Raw genomic sequence first — 26,644 nt, forward strand, 5'->3', positions numbered from 1 at the left:
ATAAGTGAGTGAGAGGAGAGATTTGACAGCAGACCAGTGAGTGAATCTTCGATGGAGCAGAGTCAGAAACCAAAGTGTTGCCAGCCTGAGTCAGGGCTTTAGGGCTCCAGAGAGAGATGGGGTCTAGAGTTTACGAGGAGGAAGAGGAATCAGACCAGCAGGATGTGGCTACAAAAGGAACATTTGGAAACTGGTTGACCGAAAAAATTGGTGGTTAATTTCTGCAAAATACTGCTGGAAATCAACAGATCCGGAAGCAAATGTGGAGAGGAATAAATAGACAACGTTTAGGCCGAGCCCCTTCAGCATGCCTAGACTGTGTACTCCGCTGCTTAGTTGCTCTCTGAATTGCAGAGTTCCGCCAGCATTTTGTGTGTGTGCGTCTCTGTATTTCCAGCAACTGCAGAATCTCCTGTGTTTTATACCTGCATTTTACTTTGGCATGAGCTACACGTTGAAATTGAGTATATTGTTTCTGGAAGCCGCTTTCTGCGTTAAAACAGCTGCAGATTTCTCTACACACACACGAAAAAAAACTGAGGTATGGACATTGATGTGCTGCTTGCAGAAATGTTTAATGGCACCCACATTACCCATAAGGTCCTGCGTTAAAAGATTTTGACCGGCTTTGAAGCACCGATGAAATGCGCAGGCGTCAGGGCTGTGACGTTTCCGAATATTACGCATGCGCGCAGTACACAGAAGGCCTTGCAGATATCGGTGCAGGTAAGAGCGATTCTAAGTCTTTTTATCTTAAACACCGATTTCAGGGCAATTCCTGTGAACTTCGAAAACTGTGACCCGCAATCCCGGGACAGTCCTGCTCTCTTCCCTCTCTCTCAGCCCCACGATCCGTACACGGGCCCCGGGGATCTTCCGGCTGATGAGGGAATCGGAACCGATGGATCTCTCAGACAGAGCTGAGCTCCAGCTATCTAAATGCAAGGATTAGGAACTCGGAGAAAGGGAACAAAATCTTTTACATCACCAGTTGAGAAAATCACCTTTGTTCTACCTCCAATCACTAATAAGAGAAAATCTGCAGATGCTGGAAATCCAAGCAACACACACAAAATGCCGGAGGAACTCAGCATTTGTACTCTTTTCCGTAGATGCTGCCTGGCCTGCTGAGTTCCTCCAGCATTTTGTGTGTGTTGCTTGTTCTACCTCCTCTTGCTCTGGACTTTCCTACCGGTGAGAACATGTTTTGACCCATTCTCTCTGGGTACGTAATGATATCAAACACCTTTGCCCTGGGCAACAAGTAGCTTTCACATCACAAATGTGCCAGACTCCAGTGAGACAGAGAACTGCCCTTCCCTTCATATTCATTGGGATTCCCATCACTGAGTTCACCACTGTCAGTCACCCGGGGGAGAGTTCAGAGGAAATATTTATGTAGAATGCAGAAATTGATGATACCTGTGTGCATGTGGTGGTACTAAAGTTGCCCGAGAATTTGCAAGTGGGAAGCAGTGGAGTGATATTTGGAAATCTGACATTTTAAAGTGTAATTTAGCAAGCAAACCACATATGGACAATGTGCAAAAGCTTTGGTGAGAAAATCATTCATTACCCGTTACAGGCCTGCTACATAGGTTGTGCGAGAGTGCAGATGAAATCGATCGAACCCAGAGGAGATCAAAGTTCCTATTGACAGTGAAAATGAATACATCTGAAACTGAATAAAATACACTGCGCACATGTTGTCACTGGCTAAAAATGCACAATACAAGCTTTACATACACACTGGTCATTACAAATTACAGGAGACATTGGTGGGAAGGTGGTGAGACCTCCAGTGTCCCTGATGCCCTCACCTACATGATGTGCATCCAGCTGTAGCTTGTAACCCTGCACTTTATGGAGTTGGATCTTGAAATGGGTGAATTCCAGATCATCCAGCAGATGGAGGGGAGTGATGGATATGACATGAAGTGAGATGAGTTACACCCAAGGTGCAGGATACAGGCAACTGGGTGCGAGTCAGGAAGGGGAATGAGGTTAAATAGCCATCGCCAAGTACTCTTGTTGCTATCCAACACAGCAACAGGTGGACAACTTTAGAAACTGTTGGGGGGAATTGCCTGGCAGAGGAAAGTCAAAGGGGTGATAGGGGAACAGAACAAGAGGGGACTAATATCCTAGTAGTAAAGCTTGCTAGAGGTAATTTAGGGGGGGGGGGGTGATGTGGTTAAAATAAGTTGTAGGGGGAATGGGAGCCAGAATGACAGAACAGATAGTGGAGAGGGTGAATTGAATTGAATTGACTTTATTAAATACATACTTCATAAACGTGAGGAGTATAAATCTTTACATTACATCTCCATCTAAATGTGCAATGTGTAATTTATAGTAATTTATAATAGATAGTTTGTACATAGGACATTCAATATAACATCGAAATGCAATTGTATCAGCATGAATTAATCAGTCTGATGGCCTGGTGGAAGATGATGTCCCGGAGCCTGTTGGTCCTTTTGCTGTGGTACCATTTCCTTGATGGTAGCAGCAGGAACAGTTTGTGGTTGTGGCGAATTTGGTCCCCGATATCCTTTGGGCCCTTTTTACACACCTGTCTGTGTAAATGTACTGAATAGTGGGAGGTTCACATCTACTGATGAGCTGGGCTATCCACACCACTCTCTGCAGTTTCCCGCGAGTAAGGGAGGTACAGTTCCCATACCAGGCAGTGATGCAGCCAGTCACAATGCTCTCAATTGTGTCCCTGTAGAAAGTCCTCAGTGGCCCCATCCCAAAGTTCTAAATACTGTCTGAGGTGAAAGAGGTGCTGCTGCGCTCTTTTCACAACACAGCCGGTGCGTACACACCATGTGAGATGCTTGGTGATGTTTACAGATTGGAGATGGCAGAAATGCCCTATTATTATAGAGACGGGAAGAGCATCAGAGAATTAAATGGTCATTCCAGATACCAGCACTGTGCCAAGGTACAAGATTATTTCTCTCTCCAACTTGAGTTGAACTTCACTGTGATGTCAGATCACACCTTGACAACTCAAGTCATTTCATCTGAAATGTTGTCCTTCACCCATTGATCGATTTTGTAAATCTTTTCACAGGTTAAAAATGACAAGGAATTTGTCTACGGGAATCTCAAACACAACATGCCAGTTTTGCTGTCTCTGTCCAGATATTTAAGAGAGGAGCAAGGGTTTCACTCGATCATCCTTCCTGCTCAGACTGTGGGGAAGGATTCACTCAATCATCTGACCGACTGGTGTGCCCATCATTTGCTGGGACACTGGGAGTGGATTTAGTCAGTCATTTCAACTGAAGGTACATCAGCAAGTTCACACTGGGCAACGCCATTCATCTCTTCTGTTGGTGAGAAGGCATTCAGTTGGTCATACCACCTGTGGACCCACCGGTCAGTTCTCTCTAGGCAGAGGCTGGTCATCTGCTGAATTTTTGGGGAAGGATTCACTCGGTCATCTGACCTAATGGCTCACCAGCGAGTTCACACTAGGGAGCGGCCGTTCACCTGCTCAGTCTGTCGGAAGGGATTCACTAGGTCATCTCACCTGCTGAGACACCAGTCAGTTCACACTGGAGAGAGGCCGTTCATCTGCTCAGACTGTGGGAAGGGATTCATTTGCTCATCCCAACTGAAGGTACATCAGCGAGTTCACACTGGGGAGAGGCCATTCACCTGCTCAGACTGTGGGAAGGGATTCACTCAGTCATCCGACCTACTGGCACACCAGTCAGTTCATACTGGAGAGAGGCCATTCACCTGCTCAGAGTGTGGGAAGGGATTCACTTGCTCATCTCACCTACTGAGACACCAGTCAGTTCACACTGGAGAGAGGCCATTCACTTGCTCAGACTGTGGGAAGGGATTCACTTGCTCATCTCACCTACTGAGACATCAGCGAGTTCACACTGGAGAGAGGCCATTCACCTGCTCAGACTGTGGGAAGGGATTCACTTGCTCATCCGAGCTGAAGGTACATCAGAGAGTTCACACTGGGGAGAGGCCGTTCACCTGCTCAAACTGCGGGAAGGGATTCAATCAGTCATCTGAACTGAAGGTACATCAGCGAGTTCACACTGGCGAGAAGCCATTCACCTGCTCAGTCTGTGGGAAGGGATTCACTTGCTCATCCCTACTGAAGGTACATCAGCGAGTTCACACTGGAGAGAGGCCGTTCACTTGCTCAGATTGTGGGAAGGGATTCACTTTCTCATACAAACTGAAGGTACATCAGCGAGGTCACACTGGGGAGCGGCCGTTCATCTGCTCAGACTGTGGGAAGGGATTCACTTGCTCATCCCAACTGAAGGTACATCAACGAATTCACACTGGGGAGAGGCCATTCACCTGCTCAGACTGTGGAAAGGGATTCACTCAGTCATCTGAACTGAAGGTACATCAGCGAGTTCACACTGGGGAGAGGCCGTTCACCTGCTCAGTGTGTGGGAAGGGATTCACTCAGTCATTTAAACTGAAGGTACATCAGAGAGTTCACACCGGAGAGAGGCCGTTCACCTGCTTAGACTGTGGGAAGGGATTCACTCAGTCATCCATCCTAATGGCACACCAGCAAGTTCACAGTGGGGAGCAGCCGTTCACCTGCTCAGACTGTGGGAAGGGATTCACTCGGTCATCTCAACTGAAGGTACATCAGAGAGTTCACACTGGAGAGAGGCGGTTCACCTGTTCGACTATGGGAAGGGATTCACTCGGTCATCCGACCTAATGGCACATCAGCGAGTTCACACTGGAGAGAGGCCGTTCACCTGCTCAGACTGTGGGAAGGGATTTACTCGGTCATCCGACCTATTGGCACACCAGTTCATACTGGGCCGTTCACCTGCTCCGTGTGTGGGATTCACTGAGTCATCTCATCTACAGACAGCAGCGTTGTTCACACTGGGTAGAGTCTGATCATCTGCTCAGACTTTGGGAAAAGATTCTCTCAGCCAAATCAACCAAATGTGCATCATTGAGTTCACACTAGGAAGAGGCCGTTCACCTGCTGTGAATGTGGGAACGTATTCACTCAGTCATCTAAGCTTATGTAACTCTCGCTTTGGCTAGCAGCTTAATATACGGGGTGATAGACCCCCACCCCAGCCTGGTCAAACTTAAGAAATCTCATTTGGGTGGATGCTGCTTGAGGTGTCCCCTGTTACAAATTAGTATGCTCAAATAACAAACAGTAAACAATATGTGATTAAATGATTGAGCTTTATAATTCTTACTTTGACCATAGCATTAGTAAAGAAAATTAAAAAAAAGAAAAAGTGCCCTCTCTCTCCATTTGCATCTTCTCATGTCTCCCTGGCAAAAGCCCGTGGTAATCTCTCTTCCAGACTCACAAGAAAGAACATTTCTGTCATTGGATAGTCCCAGACTCCAAAACACTGTTATCTCTGGTCGCAACCTAAACATTGCTGCTACAGAGAAACCATTACCTCAACATTACAGAGAGGCCGTTACTTTAGCAGTGAAACCTTACAGCGTGTTATACTTGTGACACACTACTGGGTTCACACTGGGGAAAAAGTTTCAATAAGCTGCGTGCTGGATATTTGTCATGCACCCTGGTCACTGGGCATGGGAGCAGTTTCTTCTGCTGCACATTCACCTTTAATGGACTGGAGTTTAATATTCTGGGTCTAAGACAAATAAATCAGTTCTATTTTGAATTCTGTCTTCGGTATTTAGGTTTCACACAACTAGTGTACAGTAGGGAGTCAACTCAAGCCAGCTGGACCCTGCCAGTGATTCAGTTCCACGACAGTCCTCTTTAATCCTCCCCTGTTGTTCATCTCTCGCTCTCCCTGGATGGTGAGATCCACCACTGGATCCATCATCCAGTGGTGACGGATTCCAAACAGACACCACTCTGTGGTGAAGAGGTTTCCTCTGAGTTTTCTGCAGAGTGAAGAAGTCGAGGAGAAGGAAATCAGAAGTGGGGCGTGGCAATGTCAGAGTAGAAACATTCTGAAGCTGATTGACAGAGAAAATCTTTTGTTTGTCTGACTGATGACACAAACTATATCCATGGCGAGGTGCTCCACTGGTCGAGGAACTTGTGTGCATTGGGAAATGCTTTATCTACTGAGGGAGTTGTTCCTGCTTGTTTATCCTGTAATATTATATCCGGATGGTTATTATGGACTGTCCTATCTGAAATAATGTATTGATTAACGTATAATTTTGTCACCATCTCGTCTTCTTAGATCGTTGGAATGTCTCCCATGGAGGGTCATACTCATTCCACTGTTTAATGTTTCCTTCCAGAGTGATGATTCATTTTTTTGAGTTGGCCTCTCATTTAAGTTTTCTGGTCTGTATTTCTTATCACGATTGCATATACACACATGGAGTGCTGAATCCAGTTCATTTTTGATTAAATCATATACTTAGAAGTTTTATCTGACTGTTGTGTGATCTTTCCTCATGTGTGTTATTTCTCTTCCTCCTTCTGTCCAAGGTCGTGTTAATCTCAGTGGGTTTGAGTGGAAATAGTCTTTTCTAAAGCTTTCTTAAGATCTTGTTTATCTTTCTAAATTTTACTGATTGAAATGGGACCAAGATATTTTTATTAAAAAAAATTCAATGTCGGTATTGATGAAAATGTTTATTGCCTGTGTGGTATTTGCTAATTATTGAGCTCTAGGGTTGGAAGGTGTAGAATATGTGGGTAGAATCAAAGAACAGCAAATGTACAAAAAAATCCTTGATGGGAATTGTATAGGGACCTCCAAACAGTAGTAAGAATGAGGTCCACAAATTTCAATGGGAAATAGAAAATACGTGCCATACGGGCAATGTTACAATAGTCATGGGGGATTGTCATGCAGGTGATTAGGAAAATTAGGATGGTGTTGGTCTGAAGAAGAGGAATTCCTAGAATGCCTACAAGATGCTTTTTTTTCCGAGCAGCTCGTGGTTGAGCCCACTTGGGGATCAGATATTCTGGATTGTTGTAACGAACCGGAATTAATTAGGTCACTAAAGTCCAAAGAACACTTAGGGGCAAGTGCTCTTAATATGATCAAATTCACCCCGACAATAGAGAAGGAGAAGCTAAAGTCAGATGTGGAATAAAGAGAATTAGAGAGGCATGAGAGAAAAATTGGTCAAAATTGATTTAAAAAGAACACGGGCAGGGACAAAAATGGAGCAGTAATGGCTGGAATTTTTGGAAGCAATTTGGAAGGCACAGGATATATACGGTGGCATGCAAAAGTTTGGGCACCCCTGGTCAAAATTTCTGTTCCTGTGAACAGCTAAGTGAGTAAGAGATGACCTGATTACAAAAGGCATAAAGTTAAAGATGACACATTTCTTTAATATTTTAAGCAAGATTACATTTTTAGTTCCATCTTTTACAATTTCAAAATAACAAAGAAGGAAAAGGGCCCGAAGCAAAAGTTTGTGTGCCCTGTATTGTCAGTACTGAGTAACACCCCCTTTGGCAAGTATCACAGCTTGTAAACATTTTCTGTAGCCAGCCAAGAGTCTTTCAGTTCTTGTTTGGGTAAATGTCTGGGTTCAGGCATAAGTAGCAAAGTACTGACTGTGGAAATTACAAGTCAGAATATTATTAGAGTCACAGAGAGCAGCAGCACTGAAACAGGCCGCTCGGCCCTTCTAGTGAATGCCGACCTGTTTTTATTGTTATTGCCTAGTTCCAACAACCTGCACCAAAGCCTCCATACACCTCCCACCCACGTCCTCACCCAAATTCCTCTTTAGTGTCTAAATCAAACCCACATCCTCCACTTCCACTGGCAGCTCATTCCACACTCTCACCAACCTCTGAGTGAAGAATTCCCCGAAAATAATTCACTTTCACCCTGAACATATGCCCAATGTCACGGTGAGAGGGAGGACGGGGCAGAGAGGGAAGACAGTAAGGGGAGGGGTGGTCAAATGCAGAGAGGGAAACAGAGCAGAGAGATTATACTGAATATCTTTCAGAAAAAGTAATTGAACTTGCTGCAAACCTACTCTCCATATCCTGTACATTCTTAACCAAATTATTGATCGAGATGACAATAATGGTTGATGTTCAAAGTAAATGTTATTATCAGAGTACATATATGTCACCACATACAACCCTGAGATTGTTTTTCCTACAGGAACACTTAGCAAATCTATAGAATAGTAACAGGATCAATGAAAGATCAAGTGGAGCATAGAATTCAACAAACTGTGCAAATGGAAATATCATTAAACATCAATGAATAATGAGAGCAATGGGGTGTAACCCTGGGGAACCTCACTAAGCCCGGGCCTCGAGTCCAATAAACAGCCTCCCACCATCACTCTCTGCTTCCTACCATCAAGACAACTGTCCATCCAGTGAGCCAGCTCTCCCTGGATCCCGTGTGGTCTGACTTTCCACAGCAACTTACCATGCTGAACCTTATCAAAGGCCTCACTGATGCCCATATCGGCCCCAATCCTGGGACAGAGGTGTCACAGATCAGAGGGCATAGATTTAAACAGAGGATGAAGAGGTTTAGAGGGATCTGAGGAGGAGATTTGTCACTCAGAGGGTAGTTGAAACCTGGAACACATTGCCCGAGGTGGTGGTGGAGGCAGGTCCCTTCACAACATTTACGAAGAGGATGAGCATTGAAACTGCCGAGATACAGTCGGCTATGAACCAAGTGCTGATAAATGGGACCAGTGTAGACAGTGAGTGGATGGTCAGAACAGGTATGGCTGGCCAAAGGCCTGTTTCCGTGCTGTGTGATCCACCACTCCGGACTTGCTAAATTAACGATGGTGGCACCGCAAGGCATTGATTTCAAAACTCCACACCCCTCTCCAAACTGAAATAAACCGGACTGCACCCCTTTGTCAACACTGGGAATATCTGTTTCTGTCAAGGTAACATAGAGATTGGTCACCTGCTAAACAACTGGCAATTGATGAAGTTCCTGTGTCTTCTTCCATTAATATTGCTTCCTTACAGCTAAACTAATCCTCTCACTGTGTCAGAATCAGTGATTAAATCCGGCACGAAACACCGTGTTTTCATCCCTGCACATTGTAACTTGAACCATCTAACTGAGGGTCTGATGGAGACATAACCGCTGTCCTCTGCACATGGGATCACATCTCCCCTGCGTCTGACATTTCAAATACACTCAGAATGGTTTTCTGATTCCGTCTGAAGGTTATGGTACTTTCAGCTCGTTCTCAGACCTGACAAACCATGTCTTCCCACAGCTGGTTCCACCTGTTGGTGTGTCCTCTTTCCTCCACCTCCATGGAAGCTGCATCTCCACACAAACTCCTCACTTGAGACGACTGTCTATACCTGTGACACAGGAAATCACATCTCCGTCACTCTATTCCAGCTGCTACCATCTGGGAAGTGGGATCGCAGCATAAAAGCCAGGACCAGCAGGCTCTGGGGCAGCTTCTTTCACCAGGCCATCAGACTGATGAACTGACGCTGACTTGAACGTACTCTATATTACATTGTCAGTTTTAATTATTATAAACTATTATAAATTACTATGATTGCACGTTGCACATTTAGATGGAGACATGACGTAAAGAATTTTACTCCTCATGAATGTATGAAATAAAGTCGATTCAATTTAATTCCTGATTCCGTGTCTGACCTGCTCGCCTCTGGGTATCCTCCATCAACAAGCTTCTTCCTCAGTCACCATCTCGCAGCCCATGACGGTGACAGCTGTCCTAGACTCTGGGACTCTGTAACACACAATCGTGTAACTCATAATCTTGTGAACAGCAATCTTAGCCGGTCATTAACATGATTAGAGAATTGTCGTTTCCTGAAAGGAGATGCGAGCTAAGTTGTCTGATCCAGTTCACCAGATCGTCCTTTGTTTACAACTTAATTTGTCTCGGTACCCTCCTCCCTGTATCACGGAATGTCCAATCATCCCACTTTCTCCCAACAGAACCCAACCCGCCTACAACCCCACACCCACACTCCACTCATAACCTCTACCCACACACACAGACAGAGCCCATTCTCCCCAAACACCTTGGAGAACCACAAGGAATTGATCCCACAGCTCTGGCTCGGTCGCAAAGTTAAAACCGGGGCTGAGGAGAGCCTGGAGCCCACAGCCACCCGGCAGAGCTCGGGCCAGGCCCTTTCTCACTACTACCGGCCGCCGATTTACACAAACCCGACATCAGCCCCTGCTCACCACCGCTCGGACTGTCCCAGAGTTGTGAGGCTTAGTGTCGGCAGCGCACCTGCGCGTGTCCCTATGGTCCAGACACTGGCCGGAGGTCCCCACAGCGCCACCACTGGCCGGAGCCGGAGGGACATCGCAGAGAGCTCAGCCCTTCGGCTCTTTCACTGGGACACGCCGAACTCCCCATCAACTCTATCCAGCTGGAATGTAATGACCAACAAATATAATTCTTGTCAGCGATTAGCTGTCTGAGTGATTCGATGACTTTTAGAGGAAGGGATATCTATGGTCCACATTGTCAGTTTAACAGGATACAAAGACGCTGCCTGAAGAACTCAATGGGCCGAGCAGCATCTGTGGAGGGAAATGGACCGTTAACATTTCGGGCCGAGACCCTCCCTCTGGACTGAGAGTGGACGGGAAATAGAGAAAAGAGGTGAGGGGTGGGGATGGGGCAAGAGCTGGGGACTGAGTGGTGGATCCAGGTGAGGGGGAGGTGGGAAAGTGGAAATAGTGACAGGGGTGGGAGGTGAGTGGTTGGAGCAACACGGGGCTGCAGATGATTGAAATTAATTCCATAGAGGATTAACAAAGAGGTTATAGAGTATTTGTTATAAAGAGTGCAATGAAGATTCACCAGACTGATCCCTGGAGTGGTGGGGTCATCATATGAAGAAAGATCAAATGCGATAACCCTTTCATTTAGAGAATCGAGGACTGAGAGGTGAACAGATTGAAATGCACAACATCATTACCGTTTGAACCAGGGATCCTAGTCTCTGCAAGATGGCGTGTACTGTCCGGGACTAAGATGAGGGGAAATGTCTCCACTTCGAGGGTGGTGAATGTTTGTAAATCCCCACCACAGATAGTGGTGAAGACTCAGTGATCGTCCTCACATAAAACAGAGAACAGCAGATGTGTGGAGACCGAAGGGAATCGAGGAAATGAGGATCGGGCAGAAGTATCTGGCTGAGAACGGAGAGCAGCCGCCATCTTGCTGATGGTTAGAGGGGCTGAATGGCCTCCTGCTGCTTTCTCACTTAATGTTTCAGTGTTTCTGTTCAGTGAGGCCAGAGGAATGTGAATAGAAATTAGTGTTTACAGACATAGACTGATTTAAATGAAACCTGCACATTTCCTATGTGGGTCTGAATTGTGTGTCGGGATGGGGTGGGAATCGAAACTCTCACTCTGAGAGCTCTGTGACCTGGGGCTGGAGGGAACGGGACCGGGGAAGATATGGTGGGAAAAACTAAATAGGTATCTGGTTTAAATTTGGAAATAATATATTGAAATGATAAAATAATGTGGGAAATGCGGCGGTTGGCAGGGCAGTGTGTGAAGGGCGAGGAACAGTCACCGGGTCACGTGGGAGACCCGCCACTCGTCACATGATCCCGTTTTATCGCAGATCGGAAAGCATCTTCGGGTTTTTTTCCCGAGGCTCCGCCCACCACCTGATGACGCAATTAGCACATTACGCATGCTCACATTCCCGGGCTAGGCAGTGTTTTTTCGTTCTTTGTGAAAGCGGGTCGGCGGTGAGATCGGGATGGGGAGGGGGTTCTCGCCCCCTTAGACGGGGTGCCGGAGACGGATTATTCTCTCGGGGGCAACACCAACAATTTCCCTTCGGTGAGTATTGAAGCCGGTCCCGAGCGGGGAGGTCTGACGTTGGGTAGTGAGTTAACTTTCCCGAACTCAAACAAGAGAAAATCTGCAGATGCTGGAAATGCGAGCAACGCGCACAAAATGCTGGAGGAACTCAGCAGGCCGGGCAGAATCTAGGGGAAGAATACAGTCGACATTACCGGCCGAAACCCTTCGGCAGGACTGGAGAATAAAAGGTGGGGGTGGGGAGGGAGAGAGAAACACAAGGTGATCGGTGAAACCTGAAGGGGGATGGGATGAACTTACCCGAACTGGCGGCCTCTCCTCGCTTCCTTCACAGAATCTGCCGGGGTCGGTCCGGGTTGTGAGACCTTCACACCGAACCGTCTGAGATGAGCCGCCGCTCAGCCCCTGTTGTTCTGGTCCTATTAGCAGGATGAAGTAAAACATGTTTCTATATTGTTACTGACAGAGAATTGTATAATTTGTGTTCCGTGTGTTATCTGAAAGTACTTGCCTGTGATGCTGCTACAAGTCAGTGTTTCTCTGTACCTGTACCTTCCCGTACTTGTGCACTTGGCAATAAATTCAACAGGACCTGAGAAATCTCAGTGAGATTTGATTAGTGATGATCATCTTGGCAGCTCGGTAGGTCGAATGTATGAGACAGTACACTGTTAAATGCAAAACCCTGAACAGTGTTGATGATCAGAGGGATCTTAGACTCCAAGTTCATCGCTCCCTGAAAGAGACTGCACAGATTGATCGGGTGGTTAAGAAGGCAAATGGCATGGTTGTCTTTATCAGTTGAAGCATTGAGTTCAAAAGTCGGGAAGTTGTGTTGCAGATTTATAAAACTAGTTAGCCCACATCTGGAGTGTTTCATACAGTTCTGGTCGCTCCCATTCTCGGAAGGATATCGGGGCTTTGGAGTGGGCGCAGAAAAGGTTTACCAGGATATTGCCTGGATTAGAGGGCCTGAGCTTTAACGGGAGGTTGGATAAAATTGTGTTGTTTTCTCTGGAGCCGTGCCAGCTGGAGTGAGACTGGATGGATGTTTATAAGATTACCAGAGGATTAGAAGCCATGTCTCAGAAAGGCAGCGTCCATTAGCAAGGACCTCCAGCACCCAGGGCATGTGGTTTTCTCAATGTTACCAGCCGGTATGGAGGTACAGAAGTCTGAAGGCTCTCACTCAGTGATTCAGGAACAGTTTCTTCCCCTCTGCCATCGGATTGCTAAATGGATATTGAACCCTTGAACACTACCTCACATTTAAAATATATAGTATTTATGTTTGTTGCACGATTTTTAATTTATTCACAGAAACATAGAAAACCTACAGCACAATACAAGCCCTTCGGCCCACAAAGTTGTGCCAACATGTCCCTACCTTAGGAATTACTGTGGTTGCCCATAGCCCTCTATTTTTCTAAGCTAGTATTTCTTTATTTTTCTCCAGTGTCTCCAGGCACCTATCCAAAAGACCATATTCTACCCACCTCCACCACCGTTGCTGGTAGCCAATTCCACACACTCACCACTCTCTGAGTAAAAAAACTTATCCGTAACATTTCCTCTGCAACTACTCCCCAGCACCTTAAACCTGTGCTGTCTTTTCATAACCATTTCAGACCTGGGAAAAAGTCTCTGACTATCCACACGATCAATGCCTCTCATCATCTTATGCACATCTATCAGGTCACCTCTCATCCTCTGTTGCTCCAAGTAGAAAAGGCCGAGTTCTCTCAAACTATTCTAATAAGGCATGCTCCCCAATCCAGGCAACATCTGTGTAAATATCCTCTGCACCATTTCTATGGTTTCCACATGCTTCGTGTAGAGAGGCAACCAGAATTGTGCACGTTGGGGTGTAACCAGCGTCACATATAGCTGCAACATTACCTCTCAGCTCCTAAATTCAATCCCATGATTAATGAAGGTCAATGCATCATATGCCTTCTTAACCACAGAGTCAACCTGCGTAGCAACTTTGAGTGTCCTATGGACTGGGACCCCAGGATCCCTCTGATCCTCCACACTGCCAAGAGTCTTACCATTAATGTTATATTCTGCCATCATGTTTGACCTAACAAAATGAACCACTTCACACTTATCTTGGTTGAACTCCATCTGCCACTTTTCAGCCCATTTTTGCATCCTATCAATGTCCCACTGAAACCTCTGACAGCCCTCCACACTATCCACAACTCCCCCAACCTTTGTGTCATCAGCAAACTTGCTAACCCATCCCTCCACTTCCTCATCCAGGTCATTTATCAAAATCACAAAGAGTAAGGGTCCCAGATATTCTGTAAATGATTTAGTTGTTTATTTTTATTATTTTATTTTGTTTTTTTTCCCTTTTATAATATGTATTGCATTGAACTGCTGCTGCACAGTTTTCAAATTTCATGACACACACCGGTGATAATAAACCTGATTCTGATTCTGAGTGGACAGACAATCTATTTTTCCTGGGGGTTGAAATGTCTAATATATTTAAGGTGAGAGGAGATGTAAGCAGCAAGTTTGTTTCTTTACACAGAACGGTGGGTAGCTGGAAAACTCTGCCTGGGGTGGGAGACCCGACTGGTCACGTGATCCCGTTTGCCCCTCCCATTTAACAGCAGATGGGCAGCACCTGTGCATCTGTTTCTGAGGCCCTGCCCTCTGGATGATGTGACACTCACTTCGCGCATGTTCACTGTCTCCGGCCGGGCGGTGTTTTCTTTTCCGCTCAGTGCTGAAGTGCATCATCTGTGGGATCAAGGGAAGGGTCCTCACCTCCTGGGTGGGGGAGCCAGGGGTCGGGATCACTGTCTGTGGGCCGAAGATATTGCATTCCCATCGGTGGGTATTGAGACCGATCCCAAGCGGGGAGATCCGATGTGGGCCGTGAGCCCCAAACTGAGGACCAATTACTCATTTATTTTCCGATTATCTGGGCTGGTCAAAAATGTGTCGACTTCACTTAATCTGCATTGAACGATCCAAACCTGGAGCCCAGGCTGTCTATTTCCACAGAGTTGAAATGGGAGACCCACCGACAGGTCACGTGAGGCTGTTTACTGCAGATCTGCCCTACCCTTCACTTTGTGATGCAAGATGACATGGTGTGTGCTCAGAGTCCCCGGATGGGTCAGAATGCTTCCTCTATGTTGTGTTGGGGAATCTGATGTTGGTCACTGAGCCCCGTTAACTTCCCCCAACTTGCCTCGTTTCCTGAGGCTCCTCACATTTGTCCTTGAGCTTTCTGGCTGTTGTGTCTTCTCCCGGACTGGGGTGGGTGAGAAAGGAGAACGTTGCAGGTTGTGGGGATCTTTGATTTCACTGCCTGCTTTACCGAGGGACTGGGAAGTCTCGGGGGGAGAGTGGTTTCTGTGATGTGCATGTGGCCAAGTGGTTAAGCAATCTGAAGGTCATGAGTTTGAGCCTCAGGCCAGGCAGTGCGTTGTATCCTTGAGCATGGCACTTAACCATACATTGCTCCTGCACGTTTATAGCCCAGATGGATCAAATCACCTAATCCTGTTCCTGTGTCTTATGTATTACCATGACAGAATAATGACTCCTTCTTATCCCATATTGTTTTGTGATGTGTGAGGGACAATAAAAGATTGTTCACTGAGATGATTATATTTGGCTTCAACGTTTAAATTTCAGTGAGTTTTGTTCTTAGTAACATTAAGCAGAAATGTTTGGTTCTCCTTTTCATTGTTAATGTGCTTCATTATCTCTCTGGTTAATGTTAGACCTGCAGTGAGAGGTTTATTGGAAGAAAAACCCCAACTGCAAGCAAACCATGGCTAAAGATGTGGGAATAGCAACAAGTGAACTAGCCCGAGGACTGAGAGCATCAACTGGAGAGAACACCTCTGAATCAGCTGACTTGGAGTTCCCAGTGAGTCAGTGAGGAGGAAGTTTGGTGAGTCTCATTTACTCAAACACTGGTCCTTTATACATTACATACCTGTACAATAGAAGGTGGGAAATAGTTGGTGAGACTGAATGTGCCCAGAAGAACCATTTATGCCTCTGTCAGACACCGTTGCAATCACACCAGTTCTGGTAATGTGCTTCCAGCAGCCCAGCCCTTTAAAATCACTCGCATTTTGTGGAAGTCAGATCTGGATAAAATGGTGGAAATCGGGCAGAATCTCAAGTTGCTGGAGATCTGCATTAAAAACTGAAAATGAAGTCATTGTGACAAAATGTTTTTAACCTGAATTGTAAAGATTGTTCCTCTCCCCACAGGTGTTCCTTACATGCTGAGCAGTTTGGTAATTCCAATTTCTTTTTATTACATTCACTCTGGATTGGTTTATGTTTCCTGAAATGTACCGGTTTTAATATGGACATGGAAATGGCTCACTCTGTGATAGAAGAACAGTAAAGTAACCACAACTTTCCCCTGCAAATTACCCTAGTACCAATTAGTTTGTTATTCCTAGAAATGTGTTCAGTACAGTTGCTGCGAACAAGGTTTACAAAAATAATCTCAGGACTGTTCGGCGTTATGTATGAGGAGCATTTGATGGCTCTGGACCTGTGCTCAATGGAGTTCAGAGGGACGGTGGGGGTGGTGGAGGGATGTATGGTTAAGTAAACCTACCAACTGCTGAAAAGCCTGGATACAGTGGACATGGAGAGGATGTTTCCATTAGACTGTGATCTGACAGCACAGTCTCGGAATAAAGAAGCTTCCCTTTAAAACTGAGAGGAGAAGAATTTTTTGGCCAGAAGATGTCTGATCTGTGGAATTTGTTGCCACAGAGGCTGGTTGAAGCTGCCATTTGGGTATATTTATGACAGCGATTAACATATTCCTGATTGCTGAGTAGCTCAGGGTTACAGGAGGAAGGCAGGAATATGGTGTTGGAATGAAAATCAGCTGTGGTTAAATGGTGGGGCAGACCAGATGGATCGAATCATCTAATTCTGTTCCTGACTGAATGATGGCTCCTCCTTATCCCGTATCATTTTGTGATGTGTGAATGACAATAAAAAAATGTTTACTGAGATCATTATATCAGCCTTCAACGTTTTGTTCTTAGTAACATTAACCAGAAATGTTTGGTTCTCCTTTTTATTGTTATTGTGCTTCATTATCTCTCTGGTTAAAGTTAGACCTGTGGTGAGAGGTTTATTGGAAGAAAAAGCCCAACTAGAAGCAAACCACGGCTGAAGACGAGGGAACAGCAACAAGTGAACCAGCCTGAGGACTGAAAGCATTAACTGGAGAGAACAGCTCTGCCTCAAGAGACTCGGAGATTCCATTTATTCAGTCAGGAGAAAGTTTGGTGAGTCTCATTTACTCAAACTCTGATCCTTTAGACATTACATACCTGTATAAGGGAAGGTGGGATATAGTTGGAGCGAGACTGAATGTGCCCAGAAGAACCATTTATGCCTCTGTCAGACCCAGTTGCAATCACTCCAGGTCTGGTAATGAGCTTCCAGCTTCCAGCCCTTTAAAACCACTCCTATTCTGTGGAAGTCGAATCTGGAGAGAGTCACTCAGAGACCGTATAAGTACAAATGCTTTGTTCCAAGCACCTGAGGCTTACTCAGTTAGTCACTCAGACAGACACAGTCGATGACTGTCCCCACCCAATCCACTAACTGACTAACAATTCCCCTTACAGCACAGATATATCCATCCAGATACTCCCCACGCAACACAGGCTGGAGCCAAAGATATTTACTATATGACCCGCCCCTATAGACAAGTTACAGAACAGTCATAATGGCTTCCAGACACAGAACAGACTGAAGCTGTCCTATCTCTTCGCATGAGTGCACATGGAGATAAGCATCCTGAAACCCTAGCTAGCTACCCTCAAGAAGAAACATGGCTCAGCATGGCTTAGCACATCTGTTGATCATCAGCAGTTTCTTTCAGAAAAACAGGCTGCTATTGTTTAATGAAGTGTTAACCCTTTTACATACTTTATCATTCCATCTTTTAGATCATTACATGATCAACAAAGCAGTAACTTTTTACAGAGAAAGCAACTGAGTACAGCTTTGACTTCTCAGTGGGTAATGACAGTGTACAACAGTAATTATAACAAAGATATGTACAACTATTAGGCCATAATGCAGTATCATGCCCCACATATTACCAAACAGGCCTTCAAGATCACCGTTTCGATCCTTCGGTGAACCCGTGTAAATCCTGCCCTACTTTCTTGATGCTGTCAATCTCCGTTGCAGTGTGCTCGGAGAGGGATGTAATGTTAGCAGATTCATCAGGGATATAGGTTCAACATTCTGTGTCAATAATAGCACAGGTTCCCCCTTTCTCAGCTAGGATAAAATCTAAAGCCATACAATTCTGTAGGACTGTTTGTCATATTGCAATAATTTCAGTGGATATTTTTGTTACTTGGGCCTGTGTTTCTGTCAGGGCCCCTGCAGTATTGTGGCCAGCTCCTCAAGTGCTGTATCCAAATTGATTATCTCTCATAAATTCCCGGCTACTCCATAGGAGAGAAAAGTAATCATCCAAAATCAATCAGTCTCAGTTGTTCCTCTCGGCTGCTGGGCACCTGCAAGTATGGCCAGGATGCATGTTTCCCAGTATTGGAAGTTCCGTTTGGTGGGGGCCTGAGACACCATTCCTCAAAACACTGACAGCCACAGTCATCTCTGACTGGACCACAGGTCCTCATCTCACTTCCCCGGATGTTATTTGAGAAAGCCCAGGCTGAGAGTTCCTCACTCTGGTTGAGCAGGATTACTGACATTGGAAGCATAGTTTTACCATGCTGTGGAATTTCAGCACAAACCCAGCAGGCCCTGAGTTCTGCCTGTTTGGCATAAGTATGACAGAAAGACAGAAATGTGTTAACATGGGGGCCCCCGGATGCTGGGGTGAGCCCTCTCAAAGACATAAACATGAACACCACTAACAACCAATACATTCCCGTTAGTCCGAGAGAGACCTTCTACACAGTTCCTTCAGTAACATGTTTGGCACCTAATGATGTATCCACCGAGATTGCCCCTTCAATTTCACACCCATGTGAGTGGTCAGCACACCTAATATGGTCCTCTCCACCGAGGTCCAAGATTCCCTCAATCCCAGTTGTTTGTCAGGAAAAAAAATCCCAGGTTCCATGGTGGGATAGTCACCCCTCTCTGCAGAGTAGTTCTCTTCCTTGTAAGCCTGTCGTACCTGTGAATGCATGCTTGGAAAATTTTGGTTAGTTGGCATATATATTTCCCCATGTCTTCCCCTCGGGTATGAATATCCAATTTTGCTGGTAGACATTCTGGGAGCAATGTTACACAAGGTCTTAGTCCCCAGGGTGTCATCATGGGTCATCCATAAATGATTTCAGCTGGTGACAACCCTGTTTTCCCCTGTGGGGTAACCCTCATATGGAACTGGGTGATGGTAGGACCTTCAACCGAGTCCAGTCTCCACTGTTAGTTTGGCCAGTTTACTCTTCAGAGTGCCATTGGCTCTCTCCACTGTGCCAGCGGCCCGTGGGTGGTGTACACAGTGGAATTGTTGCTTGATAGCTAGTTCATTACGTACGCCTTTGTTTACTTTCATCACGAAGTGTGGGTCATTGTCAGAGCTCAGCATCTCTGCCAGGCCGTACCCGGGAAGTATTTCCCATAATAATACCTTCACAACAGTCATAACAGTATTATTGGTAGTTGGAACAGCTTCAACCCATCTACTAAACACATCTATAATATCTAAGCAGTATCTATAGCAATGTACTCTAGGCAATTCAATAAAATCAACTTGTAGACACAAAAAGGTCCACCTGGCAAGGGAGTCATACCCGGTGTGCAGGGTACAGGTTACCAACCATTCCCTCCTTTCCCAGGTGTGTACAATTATGTATATAATCAGCCAATATTGGTAAAAACTGTGTAGGAACACAAACCTGTCCCGCTGGGTGATCCAAAAACCTATGTTGGGGTCTTTCTGGCACCCCATCTGGGACCACAGTTTTCACTCCTCCACAGAGGCGTCCCCCTGAGAAGAACAAAACTCGAGGTAGCTGTAGAGCGGTGAGTAAGTTGTTTACAAAGGTGGCATTACTAATGGGGTGGCCAGAGGAAGTCAGGAATCCCCACGTTCCCAGAGAGCCCTGTAGTCATGTACAATTCCAAATGCATAACGGGAGTCTGTGTGAACGTTCCCACTTTAGTCTGTTGCTGGGATACAGGCACGAGTCAGAGCAAACAGCTCAGCCTTCTGGGTGGAGACAGCTGCTTCAAAAGATGCATGTTCAATTACTTCACTGTCCATCACTATTGCATAGTCAGAACATTGTTTTCCTGCTGGATCCACAAAGGAGCTTCCTTCCTCATAAAACGTTGCCTCGGGATTGAGGGGATATTGCTAAATGGATGGGAGAGTCTGTCCTTCTTTCATGGTGATCCAGACGGGGACAGTTGGTGCGACAGATTTCTTGGCCTGAAATTACACAGAGATGGGATACAGCATCTTGGGATTGGACACTATTAAAAGGTTGTCTTACCAGATATCCCGTCTTCACCTCAGACTCCTTCCCGTATTAGACTAGACCCACGGCAAAGTCTTGCCAGTCTCCCTCGGTGCTGGAGGCTTGTTTCGTTAGGGTGTAGGCCAGGAACCCTGGGCTCTTTGGCTTGAACCCAGTGCAAACCTTAATGGTGGTATGGGGAACTACCAGTTCTGTCTGTCGCCAAAGGAAATCTGGAAATTCGGCCAGTAATGCAATACCGTCTCTTCCTTTAACCTGTCTAATCACCGTGACTGGGAACTTCTGTCCGTCGAGGGGTGCATAATATTGACTTTCCTCAGTGGCGCACCCCGTAGGGTCAAAGCACAGAGTCACATGAGGGTCGGCTGCTGGCAGAAGGAGTGGAGTCCAAATTAAGTGCCCTCCACTTGGGGGTCGGAAACTGGGGAAGATGTCTGTTGTTCACCTGTCAAGGGTGACTGCATTGTCTGTGCAAAGAATCTCGACTTCCAACAGACAGAGCAAGTCTCTCCCTGCTGGATTACACCCCCGGTCTGGTGGTGACTGAAAATGAAACCTCACACTGGTTCCCCTGGAATTCCACCTGCAGTGGCTGGGTACGTGAATACGTACATTCCATGCCTTCGAACCCAGACAAAGTGATTGTAGCATCTGATAGCTGGAATCCCTTTTCCGATACTATTTCCTGATCGAGAGTGGTTGTGGTTGCCTCATATCAATCATAAACGGAACTGGATTTCCAGCAACTTGCAATATTACATTGGGCTCTTCCTGAGGGTTGGCACTCATGGTTGGAAGCATCTTCTTGTCAGTTTCTAAACGGGTTGTTGTCCCTACCTGTCCCGTGCTAGGTTTTTTCTCCCATTTCTGTTCCTCAGATATAGCCCGCTCGCGTCCTTCTTCCCACTGAGCATATTCACCTTTAATATTAGTTCCCTTCGGGGTTGATCGAGATTCGAAGGTTGGGTCCTAATGATATGTCAAAGCTCGTCACATTTGATTTCGGTCATTGTCAGTCCAATCCATATTATTTGTTTTAATCATGTTGGCTAACTTAGTTGGTAAGCATTGGAGCAGTAGGGCATTGAACTGGGGGGGACAGATTCCCATCATTAAATGCTTGGTCTCCTGCGAAGATGCCGTAGCAGGCCACAAATCGCTCTCAATAGTCTGGTCCCGATTCCCCAGGCTTAGGTTTGCATTCAGGTACTTTAGTGATGTTTACAGGTTGCTGGAGAGCCCTTTCCAAAGCTTGAATGATCTGGTCCATCTGTTCATTCTCATTATGTTTTCCCTCCTGTGACTGCTGATAGGTTTGGTATCTCAATTCTGCCTTCAATTTCCACCCCTCATCAGCTGAGAGAATCATGCAGCAGAGACTGAATAATTCTTGCGGAGTCACATTAAACATTTGTGTAGTACTGTGGACACACTGAGCAAACTGTGCTGGTTTTTCTTTTCTATCTGGGGCCTGATTCATGATCATTATCATTTCTTGAGGCTTCCAGGGTGCAAACACAGGAATCACTGAGGGCTGTCCCTCCTCCTAGTCCTAGGGGGAGCGTTTGCTACTGCTGTTCAGGAGGATTTAAACTAATGTGGCAGGGGGATAGGAACAAGTGCAGAGAGACAGAGGGGTGCAAAATGAGAGCAGAAGCAAAAAGTCGTAAGGTGAAAAGTAAAAGTGGCAGGCAGTCAAATCCAGGGCAAAAATCAAAAAGAGCCACTTTTCAACATAATTGTATAAGGGCTAAGAGTGTTGTAAAAACAAGCTTGAAGGCTTTGTGTGTCAATGCAAGGAGCATTCGTAATAAGGTGGATGAATTGAATGTGCAGATAGTTATTAATGAATATGATATAGTTGGAATCACAGAGACATGGCTCCAGGGTGACCAAGGATAGGAGCTCAACATCCAGGGATATTCAATATTCAGGAGGGATAGACAGGAAAGAAAAGGAGGTGGGGTAGCATTGCTGGTTAGAGAAGAGATTAACGCAATAGAAAGGAAGGACATTAGCCTGGAGGATGAGCAATCGATATGGGTAGAGCTGCGTAACACTAAGCGGCAGAAAACGCTGGTGGGATTTGTGTACAGGCCACCTAACAGTAGTAGTGAAGTTGGGGATGGCATTAAACAGGAAATTAGAAATGCGTGCACAAAAGGAACAGCAGTTATAATGGGTGATTTCAATCTACATATAGATTGGGTGAATCAAATTGGTAAGGGTGCTGAGCAAGAGGATTTCTTAGAATGTGTGCGGGATGGTTTTCTGAACCAACATGTCGAGGAACCAACTAGAGAGCAGGCCATTCTAGACTGGGTATTGAGCAATGAGGAAGGGTTAATTAGCAATCTTGTCATGCGAGGCCCCTTGTGTAAGAGTGACCATAATATGGTGGAATTCTTCATTAAGATGGAGAGTGACATAGTTAATTCAGAAACAAAGGTTCTGAACTTAAAGAAGGGTAACTTTGAAGGTATGAGATGTGCATTAGCTAAGCTAGACTGGCAAATGATACTTAAAGGGTTAATGGTGGATATGCAATGACAAGCATTTGAAGATTGCATGGATGAACTACAACAAGTGTTCATCCCAATTTGGCAAAAGAATAAACCAGGGAAGGTAGTGCACCCGTGGCTGACAAGGGAAATCAGGGATAGTAAATTAGCCAGAAAAAGTGACATACCTGAGAACTGGGAGAAATTCAGAGTCCAGCAGAGGAGGTCAAAGGGCCTAATTAGGAAAGGGAAAAAAGATTATAAAAGAAAGCTGGCAGAGAACATAAAAACTGACTGTAAATCTTTTATTGATATGTGAAAAGAAAAAGATTGGTTAAGACAAATGTAGGTACCTTACAGTCAGAAACAGGTGAATTGATCATGGGGAACAAGGATATGGCGGACCAAGTGAATAACTACTTTGGTTCTGTCTTCACTAAGGAGGACATAAATTATCTTCTGGAAATAGTAGGGGACCGAGATGGAGGAACTGAGGGAAATACATGTTAGTAGGGAAGTGGTGTTAGGTAAATTGAAGGGATTAAAGGCAGATAAATCCCCAGGGCAAGATGGTCTGCCTCCCAGAGTGCTTAAGGAAGTAGCCCAAGAAATAGTGGATGCATTATTGATAATTTTTCAAAACTCCTTAGATTCTGGATTAGTTCCTGAGGATTGGAAGGTGGCTAATGTGACCCCACTTTTTAAAAAAGGAGTGAGATAAAAACCGGGGAATTATAGACGGGTTAGCCTGACATCGGTTGTGGGGAAAGTGCTAGAGTCGGTTATCAAAGATGTGATCATAGCACATTTGGAAAGAGGTGAATTCATCCAACAAAGTCAGCGTGGATTTGTGAAAGGAAAATCATGTCTGATAAATCTTATAGAATTTTTTGAAGATGTAACTTGTAGAGTGGATAGGGGAGAACCAGTGGATGTGGTATATTTGGATTTTCAAAAGGCTTTTGACAAGGTCCCACACAGGAGATTAGTGTGCAAACTTAAGCACATGGTATTGGGGGTATGGTATTGATGTGGATAGAGAATTGGTTGGCAAACTGGAAGCAAAGGGTGGGAATAAATGGGACCTTTTCAGATTGGCAGGCAGTCAGCAGTGGGGTACTGCAAGGCTCAGTGCTGGGACCCCAGTTGTTTACAATATATATTAATGATTTAGACGAGGCAATTAAATGCAGCATCTCCAAGATTGCGGATGACACGAAGCTGGGCGGCAGTGTTAGCTGTGAGGAGAATGCAGGGTGACTTGGCTCGGTTAGGTGAGTGGGCAAATTCAAGGCAGATGCAATTTAATGTGGATAAATGTGACGTTATTCACTTTGGCCTACTCCTGCATCTATTTTTTATGTTTCTATCTGTGGAATATTAAAATCTCCCACAATCACAACCTTGTGCTTACTACAAGTATCTGCTATCTCCTTACAAATTTGCTGCTCCAATTCTCGCTCCCGATTAGGTGGTCTATGATACCACCCTATAAGTGTCACTACACCTTTCCCATTCCTCAATTCCACCAAAAATGGCTCCCTAGACGAGCCCTGTAATCTATCCTGTCAATGTCTATGCTGTAATATTTTCTCAGACAAGCAATGCAACACCTCCCCCTCCTGCCCCTCCAATTCTATCACACCTGAAGCAACGAAATCCAGGAATATTTAGTTGCCAATCACACCCCTCCTGCAACCATGTTTCTCTAATAAATACAACATCATATTTCCAGTTATCAATCCATGCTCTAAGCTGATCTACCTTTCTTACAATGCTCCTAGCATTAAAATAGATGCATTTAAGAAACTCTCTACCTCTTCCTCTCTGTTTATCCCTAACTGTGCAAACAACTTTATTATCTTTTTTTTTCCTTCTCCCCCACATCTTCGGTCTGAGCGCTCCTACATCAGGGAGGAAGGTCTAATCTTCTCTGTGTTAAATGTTTAACCATCACGGTGACTGAAGGCAGCTGCAGGTTCATGAGGGACTGTTACTGTCAGATTCTCCAGTTCTTGCGGCTTCTCATCTCACCCAGGACTGAACCCTGGTCACTGAGCATTGGAGGAGTCTGTTCTACTGATGTTAGCCTTAAACTAGACTGGTGTTTAATATTGTGTATCTGTGAAAGATAAATCAGTTCTGTGTCAAATCCCATGTCTCAGGTACTTACTGTTTCTACCACACTCACAATGTACACAAGAAACGCCACTCGGCCCATCTGGTCCCTGCCCATGTTTCTGTTCCATATCAGTATATGAAAATCTACCCCTGCCGTTCCCTTCTCACTCTCCCTGAGATGACAGGTTGCAACTAGTCACCACTCCGTGGGATAGGAGATTTCCCGTGAATTTCATAGAAACATAGAAATCTACAACACATTACAGATGCTTTGGCCGACATTGCTGTGCCAACCATGTAACTTACTCTAGAAACTGCTTAGAATTACCCTACCGCGTAGCCCTCTATTTTCCTAAGCTCCATGTACCTATCTGAGAGTCTCTTAAAAGACCCTATTGTATCCGGCTCTGTCACTGTTGCTGTCAGTGCATTCCACACACACACCACTCTTTGCTTATAAAAATTTATGAATGGCACCTCCCCTGTACCTACTTCCAAGCAGCTTAAACCTATTCCCCCTTGTGTTAGCCGTTTCAGCCCTGGGCTGAAATTCATACACCTACATGATTTTCTCCAGGGTGAATAAGACGATGAGCTCTCTGTGGTTTTGACGTCCTCTCTCTCTCGATCTCTCTCAGTAAAAGAACCTGCGGTCTCGCAATTCAATGCACCTCTAAAGTCTGACAGCAGACTCGCGAGTGAATCTTCGATGGTGCAGAGTCAGAAACCGAAGTGTTGCCAGCCTGAGTCAGGGGCTCCAGAGAGAGATGGGGTCCAGAGGAGGAGGACGAATAAGACCAGCACGATGTGGTTAAAAGTGAAAGATTAGAAGTATTTGGAAACTGGTTGATCAAAAAAAAGGTGGTTAATTTCTGCAAAATACTGATGGAAATCAACAGTCAGGCAACAATTGTGGAGAGGAATAAATAGACAACGTTTAGGCAGATCCCCTTCAGCATGCCTAGCCTGTGTACTCCGCCGCTTAGTTGCTGCCTGAACTGCAGAGTTCCTCCAGCATTTTGTGTGAGTGCGTCTCTGTATTTCCAGCAACTGCAGAATCTCCTGTGTTTTATATCTGCATTTTACTTTGGCATTAGATACACGTTGATATTGAGTATATTGCTTATGGAAGCCGCTTTCTGCGTTAAAACAGCTGCAGATTTTTCTATACACACGAAAAAACATGAGGTATGGACATTGAACCGGTGCTTGCAGAAATGGTTAATGGCACCGTGATTACCCATAGGGCCATGCGTTAAGAATTTCGCCGGCGCTAAAGCGCCGATGAAATGCACAGGCATCAGGCTGAGGACGTCCCTGAGTTTCACGCATGCACGCAGTACACAGAAAGCTTTGAAAATGTCAGTTGCAGGTAAGAGCGATTCTCCATGTTTTTATCTTAAACGTCAACTTCGGAATAATTCCTGTGAATTTCGGACACCGTGACCCGCAATCCCGGACAGTCCTGTTCTCTCCCCTCTCTCTCAACCCCATGATCCGTACACGGGCCCCGGGGTGCTCCAGCTGAAGAGGGAATGGGAACCGATGGATCTCTCAGACAGAGCTGAGCTCCAGCTATCTAAATGCAAGGATTAGGAACTCGGAGAAAGGGAACAAAATCTTACATCACCAGTTGAGAAAATCGCCTTTGTTTTACCTCCAATCACTAACAAGAGAAAATCTGCAGATGCTGGAAATCCTAGCAACACACACAAAATGCTGGAGGAATTCAGCATTAGTA

At 45.4% G+C, this 26,644-nt stretch overlaps 1 protein-coding gene and 1 long non-coding RNA gene across 2 annotated transcripts; both read left to right on the plus strand.

Annotated features, from left to right (window-relative positions):
- Positions 1 to 699: 699 nt before the first annotated feature.
- Positions 700 to 10,424, plus strand: LOC140720567 (uncharacterized). Its single transcript, XM_073035404.1, has 3 exons — positions 700 to 726; positions 3,083 to 4,390; positions 10,044 to 10,424. The coding sequence occupies exons 2-3, from the start codon at positions 3,464 to 3,466 to the stop codon at positions 10,422 to 10,424; spliced, it is 1,308 nt and encodes a 435-aa protein (XP_072891505.1). The 5' UTR covers positions 700 to 726; positions 3,083 to 3,463.
- A 1,274-nt stretch (positions 10,425 to 11,698) lies between these two features.
- On the plus strand, positions 11,699 to 26,255 carry LOC140720610 (uncharacterized). Its single transcript, XR_012097224.1, has 4 exons — positions 11,699 to 11,810; positions 15,542 to 15,714; positions 16,913 to 17,089; positions 26,150 to 26,255. It is a non-coding gene; the product is annotated as an uncharacterized lncRNA (long non-coding RNA).
- Positions 26,256 to 26,644: the final 389 nt, after the last annotated feature.

The sequence above is a fragment of the Hemitrygon akajei genome, unplaced genomic scaffold (genome assembly GCF_048418815.1).
Source record: "Hemitrygon akajei unplaced genomic scaffold, sHemAka1.3 Scf000045, whole genome shotgun sequence".
NCBI lineage: Eukaryota > Metazoa > Chordata > Chondrichthyes > Myliobatiformes > Dasyatidae > Hemitrygon > Hemitrygon akajei.